Source organism: Molossus molossus, unplaced genomic scaffold (assembly GCF_014108415.1).
Source record: "Molossus molossus isolate mMolMol1 unplaced genomic scaffold, mMolMol1.p scaffold_m16_p_19, whole genome shotgun sequence".
Classification (NCBI taxonomy): Eukaryota; Metazoa; Chordata; class Mammalia; order Chiroptera; family Molossidae; genus Molossus; species Molossus molossus.
In genome coordinates, this window is record NW_023425354.1 from 3,950,592 (window position 1) to 3,978,554 (window position 27,963).

The window sequence follows — 27,963 nt, forward strand, 5'->3', positions numbered from 1 at the left end:
AGCAGTAGGAACAGGGGACAAAAATAAGGCCTAAACACTTTGGCTGGCTGTGCCCCAGTGGCCAAAAGCCAGTAACCAACCCTGTCCCGCTTGGCTCAGCGGTTGGAGCATCAGCCTGCAGACCAGAGTCCCGGATTCGGTTCCCACTAGGGGCATGTACCAAAAAAAAAAAAAAGCCAGTAACCAAGAGATAAGCCCCATTCTACGTTATAGTTGTGGGCTGTTTTTCATCAACCACCACAAACTTTTTTTATTTTGGCCTGTTCCCCTTAATATTACGTGACGCGGCAGGACTAAGCTGAGCCTGTCTGGGAACCCTGTCCGTCCCAGAGCTCGCGAGGAAGCGGGAAGGAGCGCTTGCCTTCGCCCTGGAGAAGGAGGCACCGCATGGAGCACCCTGGCTTACATCAGGCGTCGGCTCAGGCACTGCGGCCCTTCCGAAAAAGTACTAAACCGTCCTCAGCAAAAACTGGGACCTTGTTTTTTCTAACATTAGGCCTTACGTTTGCCACGGACCCTGAGGAGCTTGGCCAGCCCTGTCTTTATTTAAAACGACCGTAGTGGGGATTTGGGAGTGGTCAAGAAGTAATGTTTCTGGTAACAACGTATTTATCTCAAATAGACACTGTTCAGCCACAGAACCTGGAAGGATCTGGAAGAACAAAGACAGTAGGGTTCCTTTCCCTCATGCCACCCTCCCAGACATCCAGAATTACGCAGAGGGCTTGAAATGGGAAACAGACAGACCCCAAGCCGCTGGAGCTGAGTTCCAGAAACCTGTTTTGCGGGGCAGCCTTGTCACAAAGGGGCTGCTTGTCCCGAGGGCTGCTGGGTCTCAGTCCCGAAGGGGCATTCACAGGCTGGGAACTGGAAATGACCTCTTTGTGAACATGTCTGAGGGCACCTACGGAGTAACAGCCGCTGTCCACGTGTCCACAGAGTGGCTCACAGTAAGTGGTCGACGTGGTCTCGCGGTCCTACAGGAAGCCCGGGGGCAGTTTGCATGAGCCTTCCTGGCTTTCCTCGGCCCAGCCTAGCACGCATATTTCCAAAATGTCTAAGACGACCTCTGTACGGGGTTCAAATGATGACAGTAAGCTAAGGGCACCCGAATAATGAGTATTTCAGACTGGTTTTCAAAGTGTCAGGCTTGCCCAGGGCAAATTAGGGTTGTCCCTCCTGGGCCTCCGATGCGTTCCCCAAGGGGTCAGGGCCTCATCCCCAGGGTCTGTCACCCCAGGGGGCGGGGCGCGGCGGGGCTCCGCCCCGGGGCGGGGCGCGGCGGGCTCCCTCCGTCCCCGCGGGCTGGCACTCGGCGGCCGCGGCGCGATGGAGGCACTGGCCGAGCTGCTGGCCGCGCTCCCCGCGCTGGCCACCGCGCTGGCGTTGCTGCTCGCCTGGCTGCTGCTGCGGCGCAGACCGGCCGCGAGCTCGGACCCCGCCGGCGCGCCCCCGGAGCACGCGCCCCCGGCCGAGGCCAGCGGGCCCTCCGCGCAGCCCGGCCTCGGAGCCCCGGAGCCGGCGGCCGCGCCCGAGGAGCAGGGGGAGCCCGCGGAGCCCGCGGAGGCGGAGGCGGAGCAGGCCTCCGAGGAGAGGCAGGTACGACCGGCCCCCAGGCGCCCCGCCCCACCTCGCTCGGCCCCCAGAGCCGGCCCCCGGCCCCCAGCCTCCGGGCGGGCGACCCGCCGGGGGACAGAGCCCGCGCCCGGCAGGAAAGGAGGGCGGGCCGGCGAGCCGGCACCACCCGCCCCCAAAGCGTCGCCCAGGGACGAGCCGTCGGAGTTGTGTCTTGTTCTGCGCGGCGACTCCGAGCAGATGGGGAGCCCCGAGCCCCTGCCCGGCCCCGCAGGGCTCCGCTCCCGCGCGCGCCCCGCGCCCACCCGCGCCCCGGGGCTCCCCACCCGCGCGCGAGCGGCTTGCCCCGAGGCGGGCGACGAGAGTTGTGCTGGTGAAGAAACACTGCTTCAGGCAGAGGGAAGCTGCCTGCTCTTCCAGGCCGGTTTGAATTCCGGATTCGAGTCCGTGATGTCAGGCTGCCCGGGTGGGACCGAGCGACAGGGCCGGACAGTCGCAGCCACTCTCACTGTCGCTTTCCAACGGCTTCTGCGCGCGGCCCGTGGCCCCTGGGGGAGCCGAGCGCCCGGTGTGCAGCGAAGCGAGATGAGGCGCTGCAGCCCAGCCCTCCCGCGTGGGCCCAGGCCCCCTCCGTGTCCGTCGGCTCCGCCCATCCGCTGTCCTGACCGCTCGGTCCGCGCCGCTCTCTGCTGCAGGGCACCCGGAGAGGTGCCCGGTATCCCGCCCGCACGCGTTCCCCAGCCCCATACACTTCCCGAGCCCCTCTCAGATGGGAAACCTGCGTTCCAGGCTGAAACCCAGGCGTGGCCCCCGGATTTCAGCACTTGGGGCCGTCCAGGCCACCACCCAGGGGCCTTGTTCCCCCCGCTGAGCTCCTGTCTTGGAGGGGAGGGTGGCCAGGGCGGCAGAAGCCCCGAGTGAGCGGCTTTGGTGCGCGGGTCTGCAGTGCCCGCTCCGAGTTTTGCTGGACACGGTGGTTCACACTGGAGACAACATTGGGGGTGGGGCGGAGGCAGTGAGGCTGGGCAGAGGCTTTTCTGTGGACTGAGTAAGGGTACCAGACCCCCTCTGAGCAGGTGCTTTGCTTGACAAGTGGGTGACTAATTGTGTCATTAGAGCGGAGTCTCACCAGCCTGAGGGCTGTTGTGTTCATCCCGGGTGGACGGATGTTTAATGGGAACTAGTGCTCTGCAGGGGCTGTTCTAGCTGGCCTCACCAGTTCGGGGGGCAGGTAGGGTGTGCCCCATATTTGGGATTCCTGCCTGCCCTCAGGCCCCTTGGGAGGGGAGAGGTGTGCCAGCTAGTCTCAGGCTGCTGCTTGCTCTCAGCCAGCCCTGCTCCTACAGTGTACGGGGTGGCCCTTCCTCCCCCAGTGGCAGCTTCTAGACTGAAGTTTAGAGTGCCCATTAGTGGCACCCAGCCCTATCCTGAGCCTCTGGGTTGCAGCTCTTCCGAGAGAACTTTCTACAAGGCACCTGGGCCCCCTGCAATACGATACCTAATGCGGTGAGTTTCATGCTGTTTCCATAGCAGCCCCAGCACGCTGCCTCTGTCTGGGAGAGTGCGCGGCCTGTGAGGGTGGGTGGGCCCTGGGTGGGCCCTTTGAAGGACTGGGACCTACAGGTTCGTGTGGCAGGCAGACTCCCTGCTCCCGGAGCCTCCCTCTCTGACCCCGTCCTGAGATAATCCGCTCAACTCAGAATGAATTGAAAGTCAGTTTCCTCACTCAAGAGGTCTTGCCCTTCCCTTTTGGGTTCAGGTCCCCAGCCCTTTCTGGGTTACCGAGCCCCCCTTCACTCTAACTGGCAAACATGAAGTCATTGCTGTGCGTAAGGGCCTGGCGTCAGGTGCTGGGGGTACACAGCTATCCACTGTCCCCTAACTCCCCTGCCTTCCAGGGGTGGGGTTACCCCTGAAAGAAGCTGCTAAGAAATTGCCTGGAGCCCTGGCCGGTTTGGTTCAGCGGTTAGAGCGTCGGCCTGCGGTCCTGAGAGACCCGGGTTCGGTTCCCACTAAGGGCACGTACCTCGGTTGCAGTTTGTCCCCGGCCCTGGTCGGTTGTGCGGGTGGCAGCCACTCGATGTGTCCCTTTCACATCGATGTTTCTCTCTCTCTCTGTTCCTCTCTCTCCCTCCCACTCTACCTGAACAAAAAATGGAAAAATGTCCTTGGGTGAGGATTAAAAAAAAAAATTAAAAAGAAATTGCCTGGAAATGGACTTGTGCATTTCAAGAGCAGGTCCCAGTTCTGTCTTCTGATCATCCTACCGCCTGAGCGTGCAGAGCTGGTGGGAAGGACCCCTGGGGAACATAACTCAGGAGTGGGGAACCAGCGGGTGAGGTCCACAGCCAGCCCCCTGGTCTCTCACTACACGAAAGGCAGCAGGGGAGGGGGAGGGGAGCCAGAAGTCACAGCTCCTGGAGAGCAACACTTAACTCGCCTCTCCCCTCCCCCCTGCTTTTCCATTAACCACATCCCTCTAATCCGCGCGCCCGGGCTCCCTTCCCCCGCAGCCTGGGAGGCCTGGGGCAGCTGCTGCCTTGACTCACAAAGTTGATTATTGAGAAGGACCTGGAGCCCAAAGCAGCAGCCTTCCAGGGTGGCTGGGGGTCGCTGGAAAGTGTCCCCCCGTGCTGGGGAACTGAGTATCGTGGGGTGCCTTGATGGGCTAGGACACTGAGCATGGACTGAAGGAATGGGGTGACCAGCGGGTCAGGGCAGGGAGGCTGAGCCGAGGACAGAGTTGGAGTATCAGAACCTCTTCATTTCTCAAGGATTGGGGGGGGGCGTGCCCCACTCTCACAGAGAATCAGGGCGAACACTGTCCGGAGCCAGAGCTGGTCGCTTTTAAGGCCTGGAAACGGCTTTCTGGTGCTGGTGTGTTGGTTGGGGTTTTAGGATTGCCAGGCTTCTTACCTAATGGAGGTGTGGGTTCCCATGAGGCGAAATGGTAGGATTCCCAAGGGCGAAGGGTCAAGTGCCATTCAAACAGTTAGATCTCTGTGTCTGTGCCAGAACTCAGACATCATGGCCCTCGGGTCCTGGCTGAGCTCAAAACGGAGTAGGGACTTCCTACCAGGCAGCTGGCCCTGTCACCGATCAAAACAGGTAGAATCTCTTCGGATTCAAGGAGGCCCCAGAGAGCCCTGGCCGGTGGGCTCAGTTGGTTGGGCGTTGCCCATGCACTGAAGGGTTGAGGGTTCGATTCCCAATCAGGGCATATGCTCAGGTAGTGGACTCAACCCTGGGTTGCGGCGCCTGTGGCAGGCAATGGATCGATGTTTCTCATATCTCTCTCTCTCTCTTCATCTCTCTCTCAAGTCAATTTTTAAAAAAAGTTTTCAAGGAGACCCCAGAGAGACATGACAGACATGCAAAGCCTGATCTTCGACTGGATTCTGGATCGAGCTGGGGCAGGGAACCGTGAAGGGCGTTTGGGAGGTCATTGGGACATTTTTCAAATGAATAGTTTATGAGATCATTGTATTGTATCGGTGCTCGGTTTCTTGAGTGTGATGCTGGTGCTGCGGTTACGGAGACAGATTTCCTCGATCTCAGGAAGAGGCGTGCCTGACGCGTGGGGGGGGCAGGTCACACAAGTGTGGGTGTGTACGGGAGAGGGGGCAAAGCTGGCCAAGTGCCAGCAGTCTGCGACTCTAGGTGAAGGGTATGAATGTTCATTGTTATTACTCTTCCAACTTTGCTGTAGGTTTGGAATTTTTCAAAATACAGCATTGGAAGAAAGGAACCCAGTGGGGAATTTCCTGGGAAAGGGCTTGGTTTTTTGTTTTTTTTTAAGATTTTTTAATGTTTTTGTTTATTGATTTGAGAGAGAGAGGAAGGGAGAGGGAGAGAGAGATAGAAACATCGATGAGAGAGAACATCGATTGGCCGCCTCCTGCACGCCCCCCACTGGGGATCGGACACACAACCTGGGCATGTGCCCTGACCGGGAATTGAACCGGCGATGTCTTCATGCAGGGTCGACGCTCAACCACTGAGCCACACCAGCCGGGCAGGGCTTGGTTGTTTGGATACTGCGGTGCTGTTGCACTGCTCGGGGTGCACAGCCTCATCAGCTGGGCCCTGGCTGGCCTTTCTGAAGTTACCCGCGGTTCGGTCCCTCTGTGTCTCCTTCCCTCACTGGCCCTGTCGCCACGGGTGTGCCCCCACTCTGGCTGCAGCGCCCCGATTCTTCCCAGAGTGACCACGGAGCAGGCGAATCCCTCCCTCGTCATCAGTCCTGACCGCGGTGAGGTCAGCGTGGCCCCTTTCTGTTCTGGTCACATAGTGGAAGCCAGAGAGTGCAGGGCCAAATACAGATGTGGCAGCTGCTCCCCTCCCTCCGGAATCTGGTCTTAGTCGGCTGGCTGCTGTAGAAGGTGTCACAGACGGGGCGCCTGAAACCACAGACGTTTACTCCTCACTCACCCTGCTGGGCGCTGGAGTTCAAGATCCTGGGACCAGTGATTTGGTTCCTGGCGGGCTCTCCGAGGGCCCAGACGGCCGCCTTCTTGCTGTGTCTTCACGGGGTCTGGTCTCTTCTCACAGGGCCCCAATCCCATCAGGGGGCCCACCCTCCTGACCTCATTTAACCCTAATTACCGCCCGAGGCCCCGCCTCCAGGCACCCTCACACGGAGGGTTTGGCGTGCACCATGTGGATTCAAGGGGACACAGACATTCAGTCTACAACAGGTCTAGTGATTTGCTAGGAGAAACATTGGAAATAACCCAAATGTCCATTGTCCGTTAATTAGGACATCCGATTCATTAGCAAAGTGGAAGAAAGAAGTAAGGGAGAAAGCTGAGCACCAGCCAGCGGAAGTGTGGGGCTGCGGGCAGAGTTCAGGGCTCAGGAGGGAGAGAGGGTGTCTTCCGTCTAGTTGTTCAGGCCCACAAGTCACTTGTTCCATTCGGGAAAGGGTCCGAGGGCTTTCCTCAGGGCTGAACTCCCTTCTGTCTTCCAGAGGTAAAACTAGCTGTCAGAATTTTCTACTCAGTAAAAAGTGATACATTTTAAAAGAATGTAGCTTTTTTAAAAAAGGCTGCCTAGCCCTGGCTGGTTTGGCTCAGCCGTTAGAGTGTCTGCCCGCGGACCAGAGAGACCCGGGTTCGGTTCCTGCTAAGGGCATGTACCTCGTTTGCAGTTTGTCCCCTGCCCCATTGGGGTCCTGTGGGTGCCGACCACTCGATGTGTCCCTTTCACATCCATGTTTCTCTTTCTCTTTTCATCCCTCTCTCCCTCCTGCTCTATCTGAAGATAAATGCAAAAATGTCCTCAGGTGAGGATTAAAAAAAAAAAATTAAAAAGCTGCCTAGCCCGGGCCAGTTTGGCTCAGTGGTTAGAGCATTGGCCTGTGGTCCAGAGAAACCCGGGTTCGGTTCCCACTTAGGGCACGTACCTCCGTTGCAGTTTGTCCCTGGCCCTGGTTGGGTCGTGTGGGTGGCAGCCACTCGATGTGTTTCTTTTATGCGGATGTTTCTCTCTCTCTCTTCCTTTCTCCCTCCTGCTCTATCTGAATAAAAAATGGAAAAATGTCCTCAGGTGAAGATTAAAAAAAAAAAAACGCTGCCCAGCCCTGGCCAGTTTGGCTCAGTGGTTACAGTGTGGGCCTGCGAACTGAAGGGTCATGGATTCGATTCCTGGTCAAGGGCACATACCTGGGTTGCAGGTTCAATCCCCGGCCCTGGTCAGGGTCATGTGGGAGGCAACCAGCTAATGTCTCTCTCATGTCAATGTTTCTCTCTCTCCCTCCCTCCCTCCCTTCCACTCTCTAAAAATCAGTGGGAAAATATCCTCGGGTGAGGACTAGCAACAACACACAAAAAGCTGCCTAGCTCTGGAGAGTTGGAAATAAACCATGGAGCACGGTCACTGTTCGGCAGAGTGTCCCGTAGCTCTGCTCTCGTCCACACAGTCGGCCCAAAGCAGAGTGTGGGGGGGCAAGACCAGCTGCGGCCATCGGAGGGTGTCCTACTGAGAGGGGCCAGACCCCTGGCTGCAGTCCTGAGTCACCCCGCTCGGTTTGCTCGTAAGGACGGGAATGGAGGACGCTGATGGGGCGCTGCCTCTGGGTCGCCTGCCCTTGGGCAGGATGGAGAGGAGGCGGAGATGCTGCGGCGGCCACGCCTTCCCTCCTGCCCGGGAGGTGGGAACAGAGGCTGCTCCCTCCTGGCCGCAGTGGCTGAAGACCACCTGGTGAGACTGGACCATCCTGAGGAAACTGGAACTTGATCGGACCTTCGGCCCCTGAAGGAGCTGGGAGAGTGTGGACCGCTGCCCCAGGGTGTATTTAATGAAGCTTCCCTGCTCTCTGAATCCTCTCTGTGGAAATGATGCCCAGGCCGTCCATCCGGCAGGACTGAATCTGGCGTGCTTGACCCTCTGAGCGACAGCCAGTGCTCAGGGCCTGAGCGAGTGCCCTCCTCGGGGACGTGAGGGTGGGACCGGGGGTCCTGTAGGTCCTCCGGCGGCTCCACTCTGCCCGGAGTCTCCGCCTCTCTCCTCAGCTGCCTGCTCCTGCCCGTCTCTTCCTCTGCTCTCCGCCTTCTGGAAAGGCCCGTGCGGTAACCTCAGCGAGGCCTTACTTCTGGACCTGGACCAGTGCTGCCGCCTTCCAGAGCAGCTGGCACCGCCCCGGCCGATGGCTACACCCAGGCCTCTCCCCTCGGAGGACCAGCGGCCCGACCGTCCTCCTCGCTGTCTGACGAGCCCCTCACGCCGACCAGTCTGGGGAGAGCCTTGGTTTCTGTCCCCCTTTGCACGCGGTGCCCGTCTTCATCTCGTTCAGAGTTCCCCGCTGCTCCCACGCTGCTCAGGCGGAGCCCAGGGTCCTCCTCGTCCCTCTCCTGCCCACGTCACTCTGTGGGCAGTGCCGGACCTGTCTGCAGGACACCTGGATCCGGACTCTCCTCTCCATCTCCCCGCCTCAGCTCTGATGCCATGACTCACCTGCTGTTCAAGAACCTCTGGCCTGGCCCCTGCTCCCCCCCCACCCCCGACCCCCAGCCGCCAGCGTGATGTTACTGCATAGAACCTCACATCCTCCCTTAGCGCCCTCCGTGGCTCCCATGGCCTGCGGAGTAACTAAACTCACCATGGCCACTGAGCTGGGCTCTGCCCGGCCCTACCTGCCCCCTGAGCCTCCGCTGCAGCCGCCGGGCCCTCCCTGCACTCAGACCCCCGGCCTGTGCCACGTCAGCACCTTGGCGTTGTCATCCGCTCGGCCTGCAGACCCTTCCCAGCCAGATCTTCATACGACCGCTCCTCCTCAGCCTCGGAGATCCATGTCCTTGACCTTCACACGTGTCGTGTTGGCGCTCAACGCAGTCTGAGGTGGTTTCCTCGACCCGCGTGGTCTGCACGGTGGGACGACAGCTCATGAGAACAGGGGCCGCGTGCTCTGAGGGCACTGAGCTCCCCAGGCTGGACGTGCTCACACAGAGACATCATCAGAGGTTTTACCGACCAGAGTCTGGCACTGGGTCAAGGCCACATTAGGTCAGTGGTCCGTGACATGTTTAAAGCACTGGCTACCCTCTTTCCCTCCGATCTTAGAGAGGAGGTCTGTGCACACAGCAAAGGCTGAGCTGCTCTGGGTGTGGCCCTGGCCCCTATTCCTGCCCCTCCTCCTTTAAAAAAAAAAAGTATTTGAAAATTGATTTGAGAGAGAGAGAAACATCAGTGTGAAAGAGAAATATCCATCGGTTGCCTCCCATACGCGCCCCGACCGGGGCTCAAACCCACAACCTGGGTGTGTGCCCTGACTAGGAATCAAACCCGTGGCCCTTGGATGCACAGGACACTGGCCGGGGCCTGCCCCTCCTCCTTGCGGCACCTGGAAGCTTGGGCTCTGCCCACGGGGGCCGGATCCTGCAACCTCAGAGCCCCCCCGCAATGAGCAGGTGGGGCGCAGAGGTGAGGGGGAAGGGCAGAGGCTGTGCCAGAGGGAGGCCTTGGCCCCAAGGGTGACCCCAAGTTCCAACGCACCTTCCCAGCGCGTGGCACCCCGGGAACCACTGGAGACGACCTCACCGAATCCGGAAGCAGAACCTGGGGAGCTGGGCATTACTGGACTCGAACGTGGCAGCTGTCATGAAGGGGTTCCCAGCAAGAAAAGCATCAGAAAGTTGGCACTTTGAGGTGTCGCCTGAGCAGATGACCTGGACTGGGGTCGGGGGCCTGGTGCCGAATGAAAGCACCGAGGGGCAGTGGCCGGAGCTTGGTGAAGAGGGTGACTCCCAGAGGCCTCTCAGAGCTGAGAAGTCAGGTTGGGCTCCGCCTTCCTGGGCCACAACAAAGTGTCAAGGATGCTGTGACCGCAGACAAAGGCTGACAAGCTGAGAGGGGGCCAGTTTGGGACAAGAAGACGTACGTCCCTGGTCAGGGAGCATGTGCCTTCCAGGTGCAGTTGGCTATGGGTCAGAGGGCTGGCCGGAGCGTCTGCGCGGTCTGTGCGCGGAGGGACCGTGACCCGCTGGCCTGCCCCGCCACAGCGCCGCGCCGGCGCCAGCCCTGCTTTCTCTGCTCACCCCGCCGCGCTGACGCTCCCCTCGGAATGCAGAGATGAACAGTCTGATTGCCTAATGGATTCCTTCTGGAAGGAGGGGCCACGTCAGGCCAGCCAGCCTGCCAGGGAGCTGGGAGGCAGCCCCCTGGGAACCCTCAAGAGATGGCGGGTCTCCTGACCCCTCCCAGGCTGCCGGGCAGTGCGCGCAGGCCCTCGAGAGTGTCCTGTTATCTGTCCTTGCCTGCTGCAGGGAAGGGAGGAACAGGCATTCCCACGGGAGTTTGGAAGGCTCCCCTCTCTGCTGGGGAAGACGTGGTCCTCTGAAATCACTCCAGGCTGACCAGGGGCTGGCACAGGGTCCCAGCAATCCTGTTTGCAGGACCCAAGGACAGAACCAGCTCCTTGGCAGGCAGGCAGGCAGGCAGGCAGACAGACAGACATCGGCATCGCTCTCTGTCTCCTTCTCCCTCCATCTCTTCCTCTCCGTCCTCTGCCCGGGTGCTGTGGATCAGCCTGGACTGGCCAGGGCAGCCAGAAACGGCAGCGTGCTGCCTCCCGCAGGGTACGTGTCTGGCTCTCGGTGCCTCCTGGAAGCCTCCCTCCAAGTCCCCCGTCCCCTCTGCCACATTCCCCTCTTGGTCCCCGAGACCTGGTATGGGCTCCTGCGTTGGTGAGGGCTCAGAAGGCAGTCCCCCTGTGCTCCCCACCCACCTCCACTGGAGGAGGAGTGGACACGGGAACTTCAGAGCAGTCACTGTCCAGTAATAGAATGGTGAGGCTGGTCCATGGGCTGACTGGGGTTGGGTGTCGGCCGGGGCCTGCTCTGGGGACCAGCCAGGATGACGCCAGCTCTCTGTCTCAGAGCGTGTCACCAATTCACAGTTTTCATGGGATTGATTTACTTTCATTAGCTCAGGGTGTATCATTACGGTAGGGTGCATCCGTCTGCTCGGGCCACCGCGACTAAGTTCCACAGACAGCGTGGCCTGAGCAGGGACGTGTGTTCTCTCCAGGTCCGGGCATCGGAGGCTGCCCCCCCTCGGCTCACAGCGCTGTCCCCTCTGCCCCTCGTGTGGCCTCCCCTCTGTGCATGCGTCCCTGGCGTCTCTGTGTGTCCAAACCGCCTCCTCTTTTTTTTTTTTAAATCCTCACCCGAGGACATTTTTGCATTTATCTTCAGATAGAGAGGGAGGGAGAGAGAGAGAGAGAGACATCGATGTGAGAGAGACACATCGACTGGCCGCCACCCACACGACCCCAACCCGGGCTGGGGACAACTGCAACCGAGGTACATGCCCTTAGCGGGAACCAAACCCGAGTCCCTCAGGTCCGTGGGCCGACGCTCTAACTGCTGAGCCAAACCGGCTGGGGCCAAACCTCCTCTTCTTATAAGGACACCAGACTGGATTCGGGCCCACGTTAATGACCTCATTTTAACTTACCTACTGCTTTAAAGACTTTCTCTCCAAATACAGTCACAGTTGGGAGCGTTTTAGATCTTGCTTCCAAGTAAATGTCAGTTTGGGCTCATATAAACTCTTACAAAAATTCTTTGAAAAATAATACAGTCACAGCCCGAGGCACTGCGGGTTAGGGCCTCAACGTATGAATTTTGGCTAGGACACAATTCAGCCCACAGCGCATGGGTACCATGTGTCCCTCAGGACCAAGGGCACCGGTGACGGCCTCTGGGTGTGGTCCTGGCCAAACTGTGTGGCATGGCCACCCCTCAGGCCAGGGGACAGCAAGCCCAAGGCTGGGACTCAGACCTCGAGGGCCCGAGGGGTTGGCTTTGGGCAGCAGGGTGGCCCCTGCCACATTCAGCAGACAGCACTGCGGGCGGATTCCTGCAGCCCCCGCTCAGGCCTGCTCTCACCTGAACTCCGAACCTTCTCCGAGTCCTTCCTGCCTCCCCCACCTTGCCCCTCGCCAGTGCGCGCCCACCAACCGCTCCCAGAGGCAGCTCCCATCCTCTTTCTCCCATTTAGACGCTTCTGGTGGCCGGCCCCTCTTGCCTTGTCCCGTGGAAGCTCTCTGCGGTCCCGGCCCCGGCTTCCTGACCACTCCCCTCCTGCAGTCATGCGAGACCAGCGAGTCACGGGAAAAGCTGTGGTTGTCCCTCCTTGACGGTCTCGTCTCAGCCCCGCTCAGAATTCTCGCCCCCTCTGAGGCTTCCCCGGGCCCCTTGGGCTCAGCTGAGCCACCTTTCCGAGGGCCCCTCCGTGTCACTTAGATGTACCATGATTTTCTAAAACCGAACCTGCAGAACTGCGTGTGCCAGAGAGCGGGAGACGGACCGTGGTCTCTCCCAGGCTCGGGCTCCGCCCGTGGCCCCGGCACTCCAGACCCGCTTCCCCTGTTTCTTCCCTTCTCCTCGGGCACCGGCCGGGCCTGGGAGCCACCCCGCCGGGAGGGCTGCACCCTCGGCCCAGCTGCAGTTTCCGAAGCCCACCCGCTGCCTCTCATGACCGGGTCCACACTGCTGTGCTTCTGTTGGGTAGAAAACGAGGGGAAAAGACAACAAACAGGCCCGGCCGGTGTGGCTCAGGGGTTGAGCGTCGACCCTGCACCAAGAGGTCGCTGGTTTGATTCCCGGTCAGGACACATGCCCAGGTTGTGGGCCCGATCCCCAGTGGGGAGCATGCAGGAGGCGGCCAATCGATGTTCTCTCATCAATGTTTCTCTCTCCCTCTCCCTTCCTTTCTCTAAAATCAATAAAGGAAAAAAAAATTTTTTTAAAGTAATAACAAACAGTGATATTTTTGACTTTTCAAAAAAATTAGCCTGGCTGATGTGGCTCAGTGGTTACAGCTTCGGCCCACGGACGGGAGAGTCCCGGGTTCGGTTTCCACTAGGGGCACGTAGCTCGGTTGCAGTTTGTCCCCGGCCCCGGTTGGGGTCATGCGGGTGGCAACCACTCGATGTGTCTCTCACGTCAATGTTTCTCTCTCTCTTCCTCCCGCTCTATCTGAAGATAAATGCAAAATGTCCTCGGGTGAGGATAAAAAAAATAATAAAATAATAATGGAATCCTTTCCATTGTTATGATGTTATCTAAAAGCCCACATAGTAACCCAGATAAACATGAGGCCCTGGGGTGCCTTCCTAGGGCACAATTTGAAAAGCAGTTCATTGCTGGGGTTTGACACAGGCCGCACCCCTCACCCCACGTCCACCCAAAGAACTTGATGTTCTGGGCTTGCGAAGTGCTGAGTGGACAGTGACAGTGGTCAGGACTCTGCCTGTTGGGGGCAGAGACATGGAGTCGCGTGGTTGACACAGGATGGCAAGGGCGTGGCCTCTGGGCTGGACCCGGCCCCTTGTCCCCTGGGGTAGGTGGCCCTGAATCACGTCCCTGTGCAGCGTGGGGGGGGGGGCTGACTCCCCACGGGCAGTTCCCACCAGGACACAGGGCACCTGGAGAAAGAGGGTTTCTGTGCCGAGGGGGAACCATGAGTGGCTGCTTTACAGTGTTTCTTAAACTTCATCATGCCTCACAGTGAAAACCTGGATTTAATTTGTCTATGGACTCACAGAACCGCACCTGATGTTTTATACCACTTCCCACCTCCACCACACCTTTGTCTTTCATTGAATTCTGGGATGCAAGGGTGCCCTCCAAGTCTTAGCACCATTTTAAGTTTCTGTTTGTTTGTTTTGGTACGTGCCCTTAGCGGGAACAGAACCCGGGACTCTCTGGTCTGCAGGCCGACGCTCCAACCGCTGAGCCGGACCGGCCAGGGCTTAAGTTTTGTTTTGTTTTGTTTTATCCTCATTCAAGGACATTTTTCCATTTTTTGTTCAGGTAGAGTGGGAGGGAGAGAGAGGAACAGAGAGAGAGAGAGAGAAACATCGACGTGAAAGGGACACATCGAGTGGCTACCACCCGCACAACCGACCAGGGCCGGGGACAAACTGCAACCAAGGTACGTGCCCTTAGCGCGAACTGAACCCGGGTCTCTCAGGACCGCAGGCCGACGCTCTAACTGCTGAGCCAAACCGGCCAGGGCAGGGCTTAAGTTTTAATAACATTTGAATGCTAAGTTTTTCATTTGAATTCTCTGTGTGTGCCAGAGTCGGGGCGGGGGATGTGGAGACTCGCCCATGGCACCTCAGACAGCTGGGCGACCTTGCTGGAGTCCACTGCGTCCACACTGTCACAGGTGCACAGGTCTTGGGAGGCTGACATGACAAAGCAGTCCCTTCTGTCACTGCCCATCACCACCCATGAACGTGTTTCAAAGTCTGACAACCAGCCAAGGCCACGTGGAGCACCAGGTGGTGGTCTTGTATGAATCTGAATAAGAAACATCAATATATTTAAAATGTAAATAACAAGACTTCCTAATGCCATTTTTTGGTATGTTTGTAGCATTTGTGCTTCTGAAGTTATTAAAAGTTTAAAAGTGCACTCATGCCCTGGCCGGTCTGGCTCAGCGGTTAGAGTGTCGGCCTGCGGACCAATGAGTCGCGGGTTCGGTTCCGGTCAAGGGCACGTACCTTGGTTGCAGTTCATCCCCGGCCCTGGTTGGGGTTGTGCAGGAGGCAACCAGTCGATGTGTCCCTCTCATGTCAATGTTTTTCTCTCTCTCTCTCCCTCCCTCCCACTCTATCTGAACAAAAGTGGAGGAATGTCCTCGGGTGAGGATAAAAAAATAAAATGTAAAAAAAAAAGTGCACTCAGAATGGCTGCACGGTATTAAAAATAACAGAATCGCCAGACTGCTTTCATGACCCACCTGAGGGGTCACAGCCGGTTCAGAAAGCACCCCGCTTCCCAGTCCAGCGGGAAGTCCCAGTGCAGACCAGCCTTCCCCTGGAGGGTGCTGTCGGCCGCCTGCAGCCACGTCCCCGTGGGATGACGGGTCTGCCGTGGCTTTTGAATGATCTGTCTTTCCTCCTGAACACCCTTTCCTTCAGGACAGAGACTGTGCTGGTCGTTATTATTGCTCTTTCGATCTTTATGTCCCTCAAATGTAATAGGAGAACTGACCTCCTCTCTGGTCTCAGTATTTAACTATTTCTTGGGGCCCAGCCCTGAACAGGTTAATGGCTGTTGGTCTCTTTCTTTTTTTTTTAAACTAAAGAAAAAAAAATAGCCTAATCTCACTGTTCACAGACTGTGTGTAGCATTTTAAAAATATGTTGAGAGTAATTCATGCATATTTATGAAATCCAAATTGTACTGAAATGTGCAGGATGAGAAGCAAAAGCTGCCCCGCCCCCCGCCGCCGCCCCGGGGGTAGCTGCTGTCCTTGCAGGAAACTTCTCGGCGTTTATGAGCGTATATGTGCACATCCATTTTAACAAGAAGTCTGCACCCCTCTCACGCTGCACTTGCGTTTCCTCTCGGTGATTTACCTTGACGCAAAGTCACATCACTGCGTCAGGTGCCTCCTCTGTCGTGCTCAGTGTTGCATGTCTGCGTGCACGGGAATCTATTTAACCTGTTAATATTTTGCTGAACCAAATACACTTAACTATAACATATTTAACCCCAGGATACATATTTAGTTGTTTCATTTTGTTTCTGTTGCCCATAATCAGAGTCATTGTATAAAAACCCAGGTGGATGGTTTTCTAGTCCAGAGCGTCCCTAGAAGTGAGTTTGCTGAGTCAAGGACATGTCTCCTTTGTGGCCCCCCCACAGCCACGAAGGCGTCCTACGGCGCAGAATTCAGGAGGCGCCTGGACACGGACACCCCGGGTTCCGGCCGCTCAGGGCAGCCTCGCCCATGTTGAGATGGTGCCCAGGCCAGGTGGAGAAGAGCCAGCTGTCTGCACCCAGCTCCCCCGGCTGCACTCTGTGTGGCCCGGAGAGAGACCGTCCTTAGCTAGTGGGCTTGTGCAGACTTTGCCACCCAGCTCAGCTCAGTGTTTAGTTTGGCGCCTGCCTGGCGCTCAGTGCTCCTGCTGAGCCTGCAGACTGGCTGGACCCCCAGCCCCGGAGTCCTACAGGCCTGGCTTTGGGCTCACGCCGTGCTGCCTTCTCCACTGTGGGCAGCTCACTGTGCTCACTGCCCAGCCTTAACCTGCAGGTATTTCCGTATTTGCCCCCGGGGCTCCTCAGTCCCAGTTCCTCGGGCCACAGGCCCTCGGCACACCCTTCATCCCCTTGTCTGGAACATCGGGCACTTCCCCTCACCCTCCAGCATTCCCGCAAGCTGAAGTCACTCCTTCCTTCCACCAAGGCCATCCCAGGACGCCCCTCGCAGCCATCTGCTAATTGTGTCTGTGCGTGGGAGAGAGCCGGGCTGAGAGAGGCCGAGCTCCAATTTTGGGCAAACCAGGCACTGAACTGGTTAGGGAGCGAAATGATGTTGGAGGAAGCGGGGCCGGATGGAGCCTGTGACTAAATGCAGGTGCTCGCGGTGCCTTCCCGCGGGCCTCCTGTGCGCCTCACCGAGCGAGGGCGCGGGCGTCCCGGGGCCACGTGCCCCAGAGGCATTCAAACGCTCCGACCAGCCCTGGCCGGCTTGGCTCAGCACACGGAGCGGACCAGAGAGTCTTGGGTTCGATCCCGATCAAGGGCACGTACCTCGGTTGCGGTTCGGTCCCTGGTCCTGGTCGGGGTCATATGGGAAGCAACAGGTTGATGTGTCGATGTGACTCTCACACATTGATGTCTCTCTCTCTCCCTCCCTCCCCCACTCCATCCGAACATAAATGAAAAATATCCTCAGGTAAACCAGCACCCGCCCGGAAGAGGGACTGAGGTGCAAGGTCAGAAACACCATTCCTGGGCCAGGAGTCTCTCCCGTCACCTTGGCCTTCCGCCTGCCACTGACCGTGGCCACCATTCAGGCCTCCGGACAGGCACCGGTGCCTTGCCCTTGTGGTCCCTTCCTCTCTCCCCGACGTTCTGCCACCACTGCCCCACCTCACCAAGGTGGTCACTTGCTGCTGCGGGACATCTCTCCTGCAAGCGAGCCCAGGGGTCAGGTTGCTTCTACCAAGGGTCAGATGCCCAGTGACTGCCACAGAGTAGGCCGGGAGCTCCTGGCACTGACCCTCTCCTTGTCCTGCAGGAAGATGAGCCAGAGCAGGACGGCGAGGAGGACTCACCCCCAGCAGAGCCTGAGGAAGAAGACGGTGAGTGGGACCCGGCACCCAGGCCACCCACCTCTGCCCCGCACTGAGGCCGGCTCTGTCTGGCCACGAATGCCACACTGTGTTGTGGGCCCGTGGGTCCGCCACTAAGGATCTGAGTGGTGGTTCAAGGGGAGTGGCTGCAGGGAGAGAGGGTGCGAGGGGCCGAGTCCTGCACGGCCCCAGGACATCCAGGTGGGAGCCCACTCCCTGCAACCCCACCTTCCTGCGCCATCTCCCCGTTCACCTCCATGGCTCTTTCAGTCTCTGCCTTTCCATCTATAGAATGTGAGCCGTCTCCAAATACAGGTGGCCCACCTCGTGAATAAACTGAGCAGGATCTAGTTCCGGGGCAGGAGCCCTGCCTCCAAGCTGCTCCAGCTAACCAGCGAGACCTCCCTGCCCCAGATCCCCAGTGGCCAGGAGGGGAAGGGAGAGGCCAAGACCATGGGGAAAATTCAAACCAGGCTGAGCGTGTTTGCCCTGGGAGCCCACGGGGCCAGTGCCCTGGACAGAGACAGAACCAAACACAGTGTGGGGCTCCTGCTGGATCTGTCGTGTTTTGTTTCTCCTTAAAAAAAGCTGGAGCAAAAACAGCAAAATGGCAATATTTGTTAAATCTATATGGCAGGTACACGGATAACATATTAACTGTACTTCTGTGTATATTTGGACTGTTTCTTAGTTAGAAAGCGAGGCTGCTGCTGTGACTTTAAGTCGACTCTGGCAGACGCTGTGGAAGGGGGGTGCAGGAGTACAGGAGCCAAGGCTGGCGTGGGCAGTGGACAGGGCTGGGCTGGGGCCGCAGCTTCCAGAGGGTCAGCAGGGCAGCTGCGGAAGGGGCGGGGCAGGCGGCGGCTGTGTGGGTGGGGGACACCAGCCCTCCCAGGAGCCCTCCCTCTCAGCTGTGGGTTCTCCCAGGTTGTCAGCAGGGACCGTGGCCCCAGGGTCTGTCCCTGCCACATTAGTGGGTCCTGCTGGTGACTTGGGGACACAGAAAGTAAAAGCTGAGGCTGCTGGAGGCCCCTGGGCCCTCCTCCTTATCTGATGCTGCCCTGGACCCTCACCCCCACCCCAGCCGCCTCCCAGCCCTGGCAAGGAGGGAGGAGAGGTTTATGGCCCCAGCTGACAGAAGCAAACATGAGTGGGCTCCCTGGCCAGCTCTGAGCAGCTCAGCCCCCAGGCTGACTGACTGGGCCCCTCAGTGAGGCGCCCAGCGCATCGCAGGAGACCGCGGGGGACGTCCCTCCCCAGGGGCTGTGGCGGCCTCCTGGTCTGGCAGGACTGGACGTGGCTGTGCTTCTCTGGGACGTGACGTGCTCACGGGAAAGCCTTTTCACGTCTGCTCCGAAAACAGACCTAATCGGACCTCCCCATAAATTAAGCCTTGAGGAGTGCCCAGCTGGCAGCATTTTTGATGTTTTATTTCTCTCAAACAGTAACACAGTGCCCTTGACGTGGAGGTTAATTGGCTTCTTTGCTGCCTCCCTGAGGTCGGGGCGAGCACTGGGAGTGAGCCCCTTCCCGGTCGGCAGCTCAGTGGGATCCCACCCGTGGCGGTTTTCCGTGCTTCCTGCAACCACAGACCCGGCCCTTCAGACCGTGGCCCCGGGCCCCAGCTGTCCACCCCGTGCTGCCGGCAGCTCCTGATTCGGGGGGCCCTCACAGCTCAGCCCGGAGGGAAGAGCCAGCTAAAGGGAGTGCGGTCTCCAGTGAGGAGGGAGGGAGGGGCCACCCCGTGGCTGCGTGGACCCGTCTCACCCGGAGGAAGAACCAGGCCTCCCACGGCCCTCAGCCCCAGGCCAAGTCCTCCTGTCCCTGGCTCGGCTACCCAGTCTCACTGGCCGCCCTGCTTTGCTGGCTCTATAAACCCTCCCACCACCCCCGAGAGAAACTTCCGAGCAGCCCCGGACCCCCCGCCCCGCTGTCCTTTGCTGCTGCGCACTCATGACCAGCCGTGACCTCGGCGTTCTGATGACTTGGCCTTGCTTACTGTGTTTGCCTCGCTGCGTGGCCCCGGCACCCACAGCGGTGCGTGGGGTCTGCTGAGTGGACACAGCAAGTCCGCCCTGGGCCTGATACTAACTGCTCCCAGCCGAGGATCAGCCCCCGGGCAGTGGGCGCGGGTGCGAAGGAGCCGATGGGCGGGTGCGCACCAGACCAGAGCCGGGCGGAGTGAGCTGTTGGTGGGCCGGCTGGCGTGGCTCAATGGGTGAGCATCCACCCGTGCACCACGGTGTTGGGGAGAGGCAGACCGGCCCCCACAGCATAACGTCTGGATTTGCGTTCAGAACCTTCTTGGTTTGGCCGGGAGAAGCCGAACCTGAGAGGCTGAGGCTGCTGCCCACATGGGCCCACACCGGCTCCGGCTCCGGGGACGGACAGCAGCTGGAGGTCCGGGCTGGCGGGCGGGCGGGAGGTGCGTGAGGTTCCTGACACTGCAGGGAGAGGGAGAGGGAGGTGAGCCGCTGGAACAGCTGAAAAGAACACGTCCGTGTGGGAGGGCGATTTGCTGGTCTCCGCTTCCTGCTCAGTTCTTCATCCGCTCATGGAGATGAGACAAGACAGGTCATTCAGCCTCTGTCCCCAGGCTGGCCAGAGGCCGTGTGCCCCACACTGCAGGGCTGAGGGCCCCCATGAGGGCACTGCTCCCCAATGGGTCCCTCCTCCTGGACACGCGGCCTCTCCTCTGCCCTCGCAGCCCTCGGCTTGGGTGCCAGCTCCCTCCGGCCTGTGCCCAGCGCCTGCCTTTGCTCCGCGTCACATGTCCCCTTTCCTCCATCCACACCCCCAGTGTCCCCTCCTCAGGCCTCGAGAGCGGCTCTTTTGTTCTTTCGAAGGCAGCTGTGGCATGGAGAGAATGAGCCTGGCCGACATGGCACCCCTGTACGGCGGGGCATGGACCCCAAATCTGGGAGGCTGGAAGACCTCGTCAGGAGAGTCAGGGGTTCCTGGGCAAGACCTGGGACCCAAGGAGAGAGGAGAACCCAACACCCTAGCACAGCCTGCTTCCTAGAGATAAGCTCCCTCCATCTGACTCTAATTAGACAGCAGTGATGGGGGCTTCGGATGAGGGGCGAGAGGCCTCGCAGACAGCGGCCTGGTGAGAAGGGGCAGCCAGCCAGCTCTGGGGACGCTCCGCCTGGTCCCGGGAGAGATCCATGAGGTGGAAGGAGCGTACCCTGTGTGTACGCTGGGCACAGGCCGGAGGGAGAGGGTCCTAGTCTCTGTCCGGCTGCCTGACTTTGTCTACGTCTCCGTTTCCAGTTCCCGCGGGAGCTCCTGAGTTGCTGCAGGGTGTCCCGGGGTGTGGGAGGACCTGCGGGGCCGGTGAGGGGGGAGAGCCCGCACTCCCGAGGCCGCACCTGAGCTGGCCCTGCTGTGCACAGGCCCTCTGCCCCTCTTTAAACGGGGCCCTCTGGCTGAGATGGTTCTTTGAAAGGAACAAAGGGGAAGTGGCTAAACTTGTGGGCGGGGTCGGCGCCCAAGCCTCCCAGCCCTCACCCGTGCCCTCTGCCGTGCCCTCTGCCGCAGGAGAGCCCTTCTTCAAGTACAGCCCCGGGAAGCTGCGGGGGAACCAGTACAAGAAGATGCTGACCAAGGAGGAGCTGGAGGAGGAGCAGAGGTAGGCTGCCTCCCTTCCCCGGGCGCTCAGCTCTCTGCTGGGCCCTGCAGGGAGCCCGGCTGCCTCACCCTGTGCCCTTGTTCAGGGGCCCCGCAAGCTGCACCCACCCCGGCCATTTCCATGTTCATTTTAGGGGTTCCTTCCTGTCCTGGCATAGTCGTCCGGCTCGATTCCCCTGGAGACAGCCCCCTGGAGCACTTGGGGGGAGGATGCCAGATCCATTCCTTGCACTCCCCCGCCCCCAGAAAAGGGAAAGTAAAAAAAGGGAGATGCCAAGGAAGGGCCTGGAGGAGATCCGGCTGTTCACTTCCACGTGGTCAGGACACAGCAACGTGCCCTTCAGGGAAGAGCCGATTCCCCCTCGGCCCAGCGCCCGCGGTCACTTTCCCCGCGCCGCCAGCTCCGAGGCCCCACAGCTGCGCAGCTCCTCATTTGTAGAACTGGGCTGTCCCCCACCGCGCACCCAGAGTCCTCCGCATTCCGTCCATCCCACCCTGCCAGAGGCTAAGGAGACGAGGCAGCTAGCCGGCTTGGAAGGCCCTGGGAGAGGCCAGGCCCCATCCTGGGCCCGGCTGTCCCCACACGCATGGGCAGCCTGGGGCCTGGAGTCCTTTGGTTCCAGCTGGGGGTGTACGTTTTCTGTCTGGTGTTCCCGAGGGGCTTGGGTGATCACCCCACTCCTCAGCCCCCTTCCATCACCCTCGCCAGCCACCCAGGATCCGTCAAGAGTCAAGAGCCAGTCTGCCCTCGAGAATCCCTATTTCCCCTCTGGAGCGCCCCGGTTCTTCCCATCCTGGCACGGAGGCTTCTCCCGGGGGCGGGGGGTGGCAGTCATCCCAGCGAAGGAAGGCTCTGCAGGGGAAGGTGGCCGGGGAGCACCCCCTCCTCCCTGAGATGCCCATGATGCTGCCTCTGGTGTGACCTGGTTTGCTGCCTTTATATTTCAGGATTGAGCTGACCTCTGACCTCACTTCCCTGTAGCAAGTTCCTTAGGTCCTGAGCCACAAATATTCTTGCAAATTCTCTTGGTAAGGAGATTGACTTCTTAGACTAGTGGTGCTTCCGTCATCTTGTCTGTTAATGTGTCCCCAAAACTGCTGTCTACCTCCCCTCCTCCACCGCCTTCATAACCAGGGGACACCTTTCCGCACCCCAAGCCTCTCGTTCTGTTCTTCTCGGGCTCAGGGGTCGCTGGGTGAACAGGCCCTTTTCTCAGGGCCCCAGGTTCTGGGAGGCAATTCCCTGGTGGGCCTAATGGTCCGGCCGGTGGGGCGCCAGCGCCCTCTTGTGGGGACTGCAGAGGGCTGCAGAAACACGGCTGGTGTCAGGGTGGCAGCTTTAGTCCTACCCTGGGAAGGTGACACAGCTTCCGGAACAGTGCAGGGCGGAAACCCTGTGCTCCCAAGTTGCTCATGCTCAGAGCGAGGGCCTTGTTCTTGTAAGTCCCGTGACAGTGGGACACGGCGGGGCTCTGCCTCCTGCAGGCCGGGGAGGTTTTTGCTGCTGTGGCCGGAGCTGCCTAGCTGCAATAGAGGTTTCAGGGCCCACAAAGCCTCAGAGAGTCAGCTCTTTACAGGAAAAGTGTGCAGCCCTGGATCGAGGATAGAGAGGGCTTGACACACCCGTGGATCCCCAGAGGTCCCTGTGGACAGGCTGTGGCCAGGACCCTGTCCTCAGTCCGTGCACTGTGAGGGACCATCCGAACAGGAAAGACCAGTGAATGGACTGGATGCCAGGCCTCAGGTGGGGGTCAGGCTGCACTGTCACTGGGTTCAGAGCTGGGACCTTCGGAATGGGAGGGCGAGCCCCTTCGTCGTCGTGTGCAGACAGTAGACTGCGTTGCCCAAAAGGGTCTTTGCCGCTGGATCTTTGGGAGTCTCCGGACCTCCGATTCACACTTTGCTATTCTGTGGGGTGGGGACTGTGCCGGGTGCTGCTGTTGGGGCGAAGGAGTTCTCACCTCCTCGCCCGCAGGCTGTGGTTCCCACTGGTGCATCCGGAGTTGAGAAGGAGGGTCAGGTGGACTTCATGGTCCTTGGACACAGTTCCTCACGGGGTGAGGCTAGAGTTCATGTTCATTTTCATCACTGGCCCGCCCAGCATGCTCCCCGTGACGTCTGCTTGCTCCTCCTGCCCCTGCATGTGCTCAGCTCCCACAGCTCTGTGTGGGGCCCTCGATGCCCACCCCTCTTGCAGGGCATGGCGATGCTTGGATTGCAGACGCTGGCGCTTTGGCTCTGTTGTTTCATCTGCAGCAAGATAGTTCTGGTAGGGACTGGGACAGCCAACGGGTGTGAGGCAGCTCCGGTCCCAGCTGGGCCCAGAAAACTGCCCTGGATGCATCAGTATGAAAGACAACACGCATGTCATTGTCAAACCACTACAGCCACAAGCCAGGGAAAAGTATGCTCTCTTCTTACAACCAAACTCTGCCTGTTCCTCATTCCCTTCCTGGCACTCGGGGTCCCAGTCCAGTTGCAAGCTCATGAACAAATGAACACTGAGAGTCCCTGACCTTAATTATTAACTCAGCCAACACATAGCATCTGGAGCCTGACTTGTTCATAGTCACATGATCCCGCATTCCCCAGAAGCCTCGGTTTGCAAGTTTTCAGGGAATGGCCCTTCAGAAGCAGGACTGAAAGCAAGACACCCCAAATCTGTTCCTCCATGTGCTTAACTGGGCACCCCTCACCTGCCCTGGAACTGCTCACAGAGCCGATTCCTCTGCCCAGGGGGCAGCAAGTGGTGAGGCCTGTAAACCCAGAGGCAGCTGCTGCTTAGAAAGACCTGCTTTGCCCTGGCCAGTTTGGTTCAGCGGTTAGAGCGTCGGCCTGCGGTCCGGAGAGACCCGGGTTCGGTTCCCGCTAAGGGCACGTACTTCGGTTGCAGTTTGTCCCCGGCCCTGGTTGGTCGTGCGGGTGGCAGCCACTCGATGTGTCCATTCACGTCGATGTTTCTCTCTCTCTCTCCCTTCCTCTCTCTCCCTCCCACTCTATCTGTACAAAAAATGCAAAAATATCCTCGGGTGAGGATTAAAAAAAAAAAAAGAAAGACCTGCTTTGCCCCTGCCTGCCCTCCTCCTCGCTGTCCTCTGGGGCCCGGGCTCACGCGTCCGTGGCATTGCCTCTGCCTGGCTGGGGGAGTCCCTGGTTCCCACCACAGCTCCTCCGGGAGGTTCACCTAGCCTGCGTGTGGCTGGGATGGTGGCTGGCTGGTGACTGCGCCCCCCCAGCAAGATGTTCCCTCACCCCAGAGCTAGTGAAGCTGGTGGGCTTGGCTGGCTTCTAGTTTGGCAGGAAAAAGACGAAGCACCACCACCCACTCCCGTCCTTGCACACCACTCGCTCTTCTCATCTCTGGTCCAGAGGAAAACTGGAACCCAGGCTGGCTTTGATGGAGGACCCGGGACCCCAGCACCAGCTCCATTCTGAAGGACTGTCCTGACCTTGCTGGCATGGACACAGTTCTAGTGGAAGGTGTTTTGTATGGCATAATGGGCAAGGGTGAGAGGAGGCAGAGGAACCCCTGCGGTGGGATAGTCTCCTAGTTTCTGCTGCCTGACATATCCATGAACAATCCCTGGGAGCGAATCTCTAGAAACGTGCGCCGACTCTCACCTCCAGAAGAGGGCGCCAGAGGGACAGAAGTGGATCCCTGCCTTCCCTCAGTGTGTCTGTTTTTGTATGTGTCGTTTTAAAAAAGGGAGCACGCTGTTGGCCTCATCTGGGGGTGTACTAGTCCTAAACTGTCAACCCGGCCAGTGGGAATAGGAAATAATCTGGGGTGATCAGACCATCCCAGCTCAGCCACAGGCCAAAAACCAAGGTGCCAGTACCCGACCCACCTACCTACCCACATGCAGGCTCTGACCTGATTCCCCAAATGCCTCGCAGGCTGAAATGGGGGTCAGTGGGCTGTCGGGCTCCCGTGCAGGGTCCCATGTGGGGGCCTGGCTCAGTGGAACAGACTATCTTGCTGAAGGTGCTAAGAGGCGAACTGCCCCTCGCTGACTGAGGAGCCAGCGTCCAGCCAGGCTTCTGCAATTCCAAGCATCCTCCTTCCTCATCCCATCCCCCTCTTCTCCGTGGTACTCGTAAGATGGAGTGAGTGAATTATCTTTTCTCCCTGTTTCTCGTTACAGAACCGAAGAATAATGAAGTTACCCTTAGCGCCCTCCCAAAGGCTTTTCCTTTTGGCATCTTAAAAGCTTGAGAGAAAATGAAACCCCCAGAGTAGCCTGCGGGCTCCCGGTGCATTTGGCCTGCTCCGTGCTGGACGCAGACCCTCAGCCAGGACCGTCCTGGCTGAGAGGACCCCGAGGGGACGCCTTTGCTCTCCTGTGGGGTGTTCCTCGTCTGGGTGGATTGCTTTGTTAAGCTGAAGGGATTTAGAGTTTGTTCTCACTCCCTGAACTTCGATTTTTCTTATCGCTCAGTCCTGCCCTCCATACACCCTTCACACCCAAGATAGCCACAGGGTTATCATTTTTAATCAGTTAGTTTTATTCCAGCCCTCCTGCTTTTTCCTTCACTGAAGCCAAACCTTGAAAGACTTTGAGGTGTGTCAGATGAATGGGGCTGAGCTGCCCTAGCCCACCGGCTGGGTCAGGGACAGCCCACTGCCCTCTGCTGGGGCGTCCTCCCTCCGGCTCTGCCTGGCTCAGTGGCTGGGGGTGAGAGACGCTGATGGAGGGCTGAGCAGCGGAGGCCCAGGGCCAGCGGCTGCTGTACCGTCCCCATGCTCCCTTTAGAGAAGGCTGAAATCAGCCTCCTGTAGCTCAGAGGCCTTTTCACGATGTTCTCCCCAGTTCAGCCGAATCGCCACCTTTGCTTTGGCTACAGCAATAATAATAGTGTTCGCTTCAAATCGATTTCTCAACCGATGCCTCTTCCTGGAGAGTCGCAGAGATGAGTTCGAAATTCACCAGAGAACCAGCTCGGGCCCAGATTAGTTTCCTGGAATTTTATATGTGACAATATTTATACTATGCCAAAGTAGTCTATCGTTTTTAGCTATGTTGGTTAAAACATTTTTTAAAGCAATAAGTTTATAGGAAATGTTTTTCCATTTAATGGAAGCCTGGGAGTGTCCAATATCAGCCTCTAGGGCATGTTACGTTCCCAGTGGCCTTCTCTGGGCCTGAGGTTCAGGGGCCTGGGGCAGAATAGGCAATGAAGCAACAGCCACACAGACCCACGTGATGAACAGAGCTTACACGTGCCCACGTGGCAACAGCAGTGTCCTCGTCCGGGCTGGGATCTCACTGACTCCAGGTAGTTCTCTGAACTGCTGGAAAGTTCTGAACGTGGGCGCCTGACGTACTCCTGACGGCTTGGATCTGTGTTCGGCCTCTGCTCGGCCCAATAAACTCTGAGTAGATGATCTTGATCACTGTGTGTTTTTTTCAGTTTTGATTTGTTTTAAAAAAATAATCTCCTTAAAACTTGAGCTTTCTCTCATTGCGATGCCTGGTGTTCCCCAGCAGAGCACGCAGTTCTCGTCCACCATGTTAACCACAGGCAAGCGTCACGGCCGTCAGAACACAGGAGGGCATGTGCGCTCAGGGGGGCGTCCCACGCACCAGGCTGAGGCCGTCCAAGGAGCTCCGTACATGCGCCTTCCATCCCCAGTACTGTCCTTTCCCCAGACGGCGGGCACACACTGCAGAAATTACTCTCCCACAGTGGCTGTGATTTGGGACTTTATAGCACTTCAGCTTCCAGATGCCACTCTAGTCAGAAAACCAACTGCTGGATGGGAGACAGGGTTCTTGCAGCAGGGACGTGTTAGGACAAGTGTAAGAGAGGACATCGGGACCCCTGCCCAGGATGCCTTGGGGGTGCTGGCCCAGGCCAACCCTGGGGGCTGGCGGCTGTGCCAAAGCCCTGCTCTGCTGGGCCTGCGGTGACGACAGCAGACCCGGCTGAAGGGTCCCACCCTGCCACTCAGTTGACATCTTCTGAAAGTGGCTCGTGCCAAGCGGTGGTGAGGTGTGGAGGGAGGAACTGCAGAAGCCTGAGGCCGGAACAATGAGCCAGTGCCCGCACGCGGTGCCCAGCCATGCCGACAGCACAGCTCACCAGGGCAGAGCAGAAACCAGCCCGCTCCCCGGTCCCTGCTGGCTCACCCCACCCTTTCATGTTCACAACTGTGGGAGCTGCTGGTCAGATGGTGTGGCTGAGCCTCATAAAGATAACAGGTGCTCCCAGCCATCCGCCCTGTGTGTCACAGACAAGCCTAGCTCCAGCCACACCTGAGGGGCAGGGACCCTGCTGTCCAGAAGTTGTCCTTGTGCAAATTAGAGAAAGGCGCCCCTTCCCCTGGGCAGTGAACCCCACACCCCACCCTTCGCTTGGCCACGCACAGGCGTGTGCTCTCATTGCCCAGCGGCTGTGTCCTCCCCCTTCTGGCTCGTTCCTCGAAGCCCAGGCCGTTTCCCACGTGTTCTGACCAGAACCACAGCCGCCGAATGGACCTCCTCCTCCCTCCCGGCCTCCCTGGGAGATCCCCAGTGATAATGTGGGGGTCCCCAAATCTCAGGGTAAACCCAGGACTGCAAACTCCAGTGTTCAGGACCCTCGAGTCGCGTGTTTTAGGCCAAAGCAGCTCCCTGTTTTGGGGGGTCTGTCTGGGCTCGGTCCCTCCCGCTCCGAAACGCTCCGCAGGGCCCGGCCCGGCTCCCCCTGGGCTCCGCCGGCTCTGCCGCGGGCCAGGGGCGTCGTCTTCCTCTGCACCTTCCTTCCCGACAGGGTTCAGAAGCAGCAGCTGGCGGCCATCTTCAAGCTCATGGAGGACAACAAGGACACGTTCGGCGAGATGTCCGAGGGCGATGTGCAGGAGCAGCTCCGGCTCTACGACATGTAGGCGGGCAGCCGCGGCCTAGGCGCCCGGGACGGCGGTGCCGGCCCCGCCCACCCGGCCTGGCCCCGCCCCCGGCCTGGCCCCGCCCCGGTAGGCCCCGCCCCGCCAGGCCCCACCCACCACGCCAGGCCCCGCCCCGCCCAGCCTCCTCCAGCGGCCCCGTGACCTTGCGCCCCAGATGCAGAGCAGAGGTACCTGTGCGCGGATCTGACGGTTCTCACGTCGCGGGAACCGGGAACCGGGGCCGGCCGGTGGTCAGGAGGCCGGCCTGGCTCCTCGGGCTCTGCCGCGGGGGCGG

The 27,963-nt window shown here is 59.2% G+C and overlaps 1 protein-coding gene across 1 annotated transcript; it reads left to right on the forward strand.

The window, feature by feature from the left end:
* The first annotated feature begins 1,329 nt into the window (after positions 1–1,329).
* Positions 1,330–27,686, forward strand: MXRA7 (matrix remodeling associated 7). Its single transcript, XM_036268327.1, has 4 exons — positions 1,330–1,599; positions 17,116–17,179; positions 20,711–20,801; positions 27,554–27,686. The coding sequence occupies exons 1-4, from the start codon at positions 1,330–1,332 to the stop codon at positions 27,666–27,668; spliced, it is 540 nt and encodes a 179-aa protein (XP_036124220.1). The 3' UTR covers positions 27,669–27,686.
* The last annotated feature ends 277 nt before the right edge of the window (positions 27,687–27,963 follow it).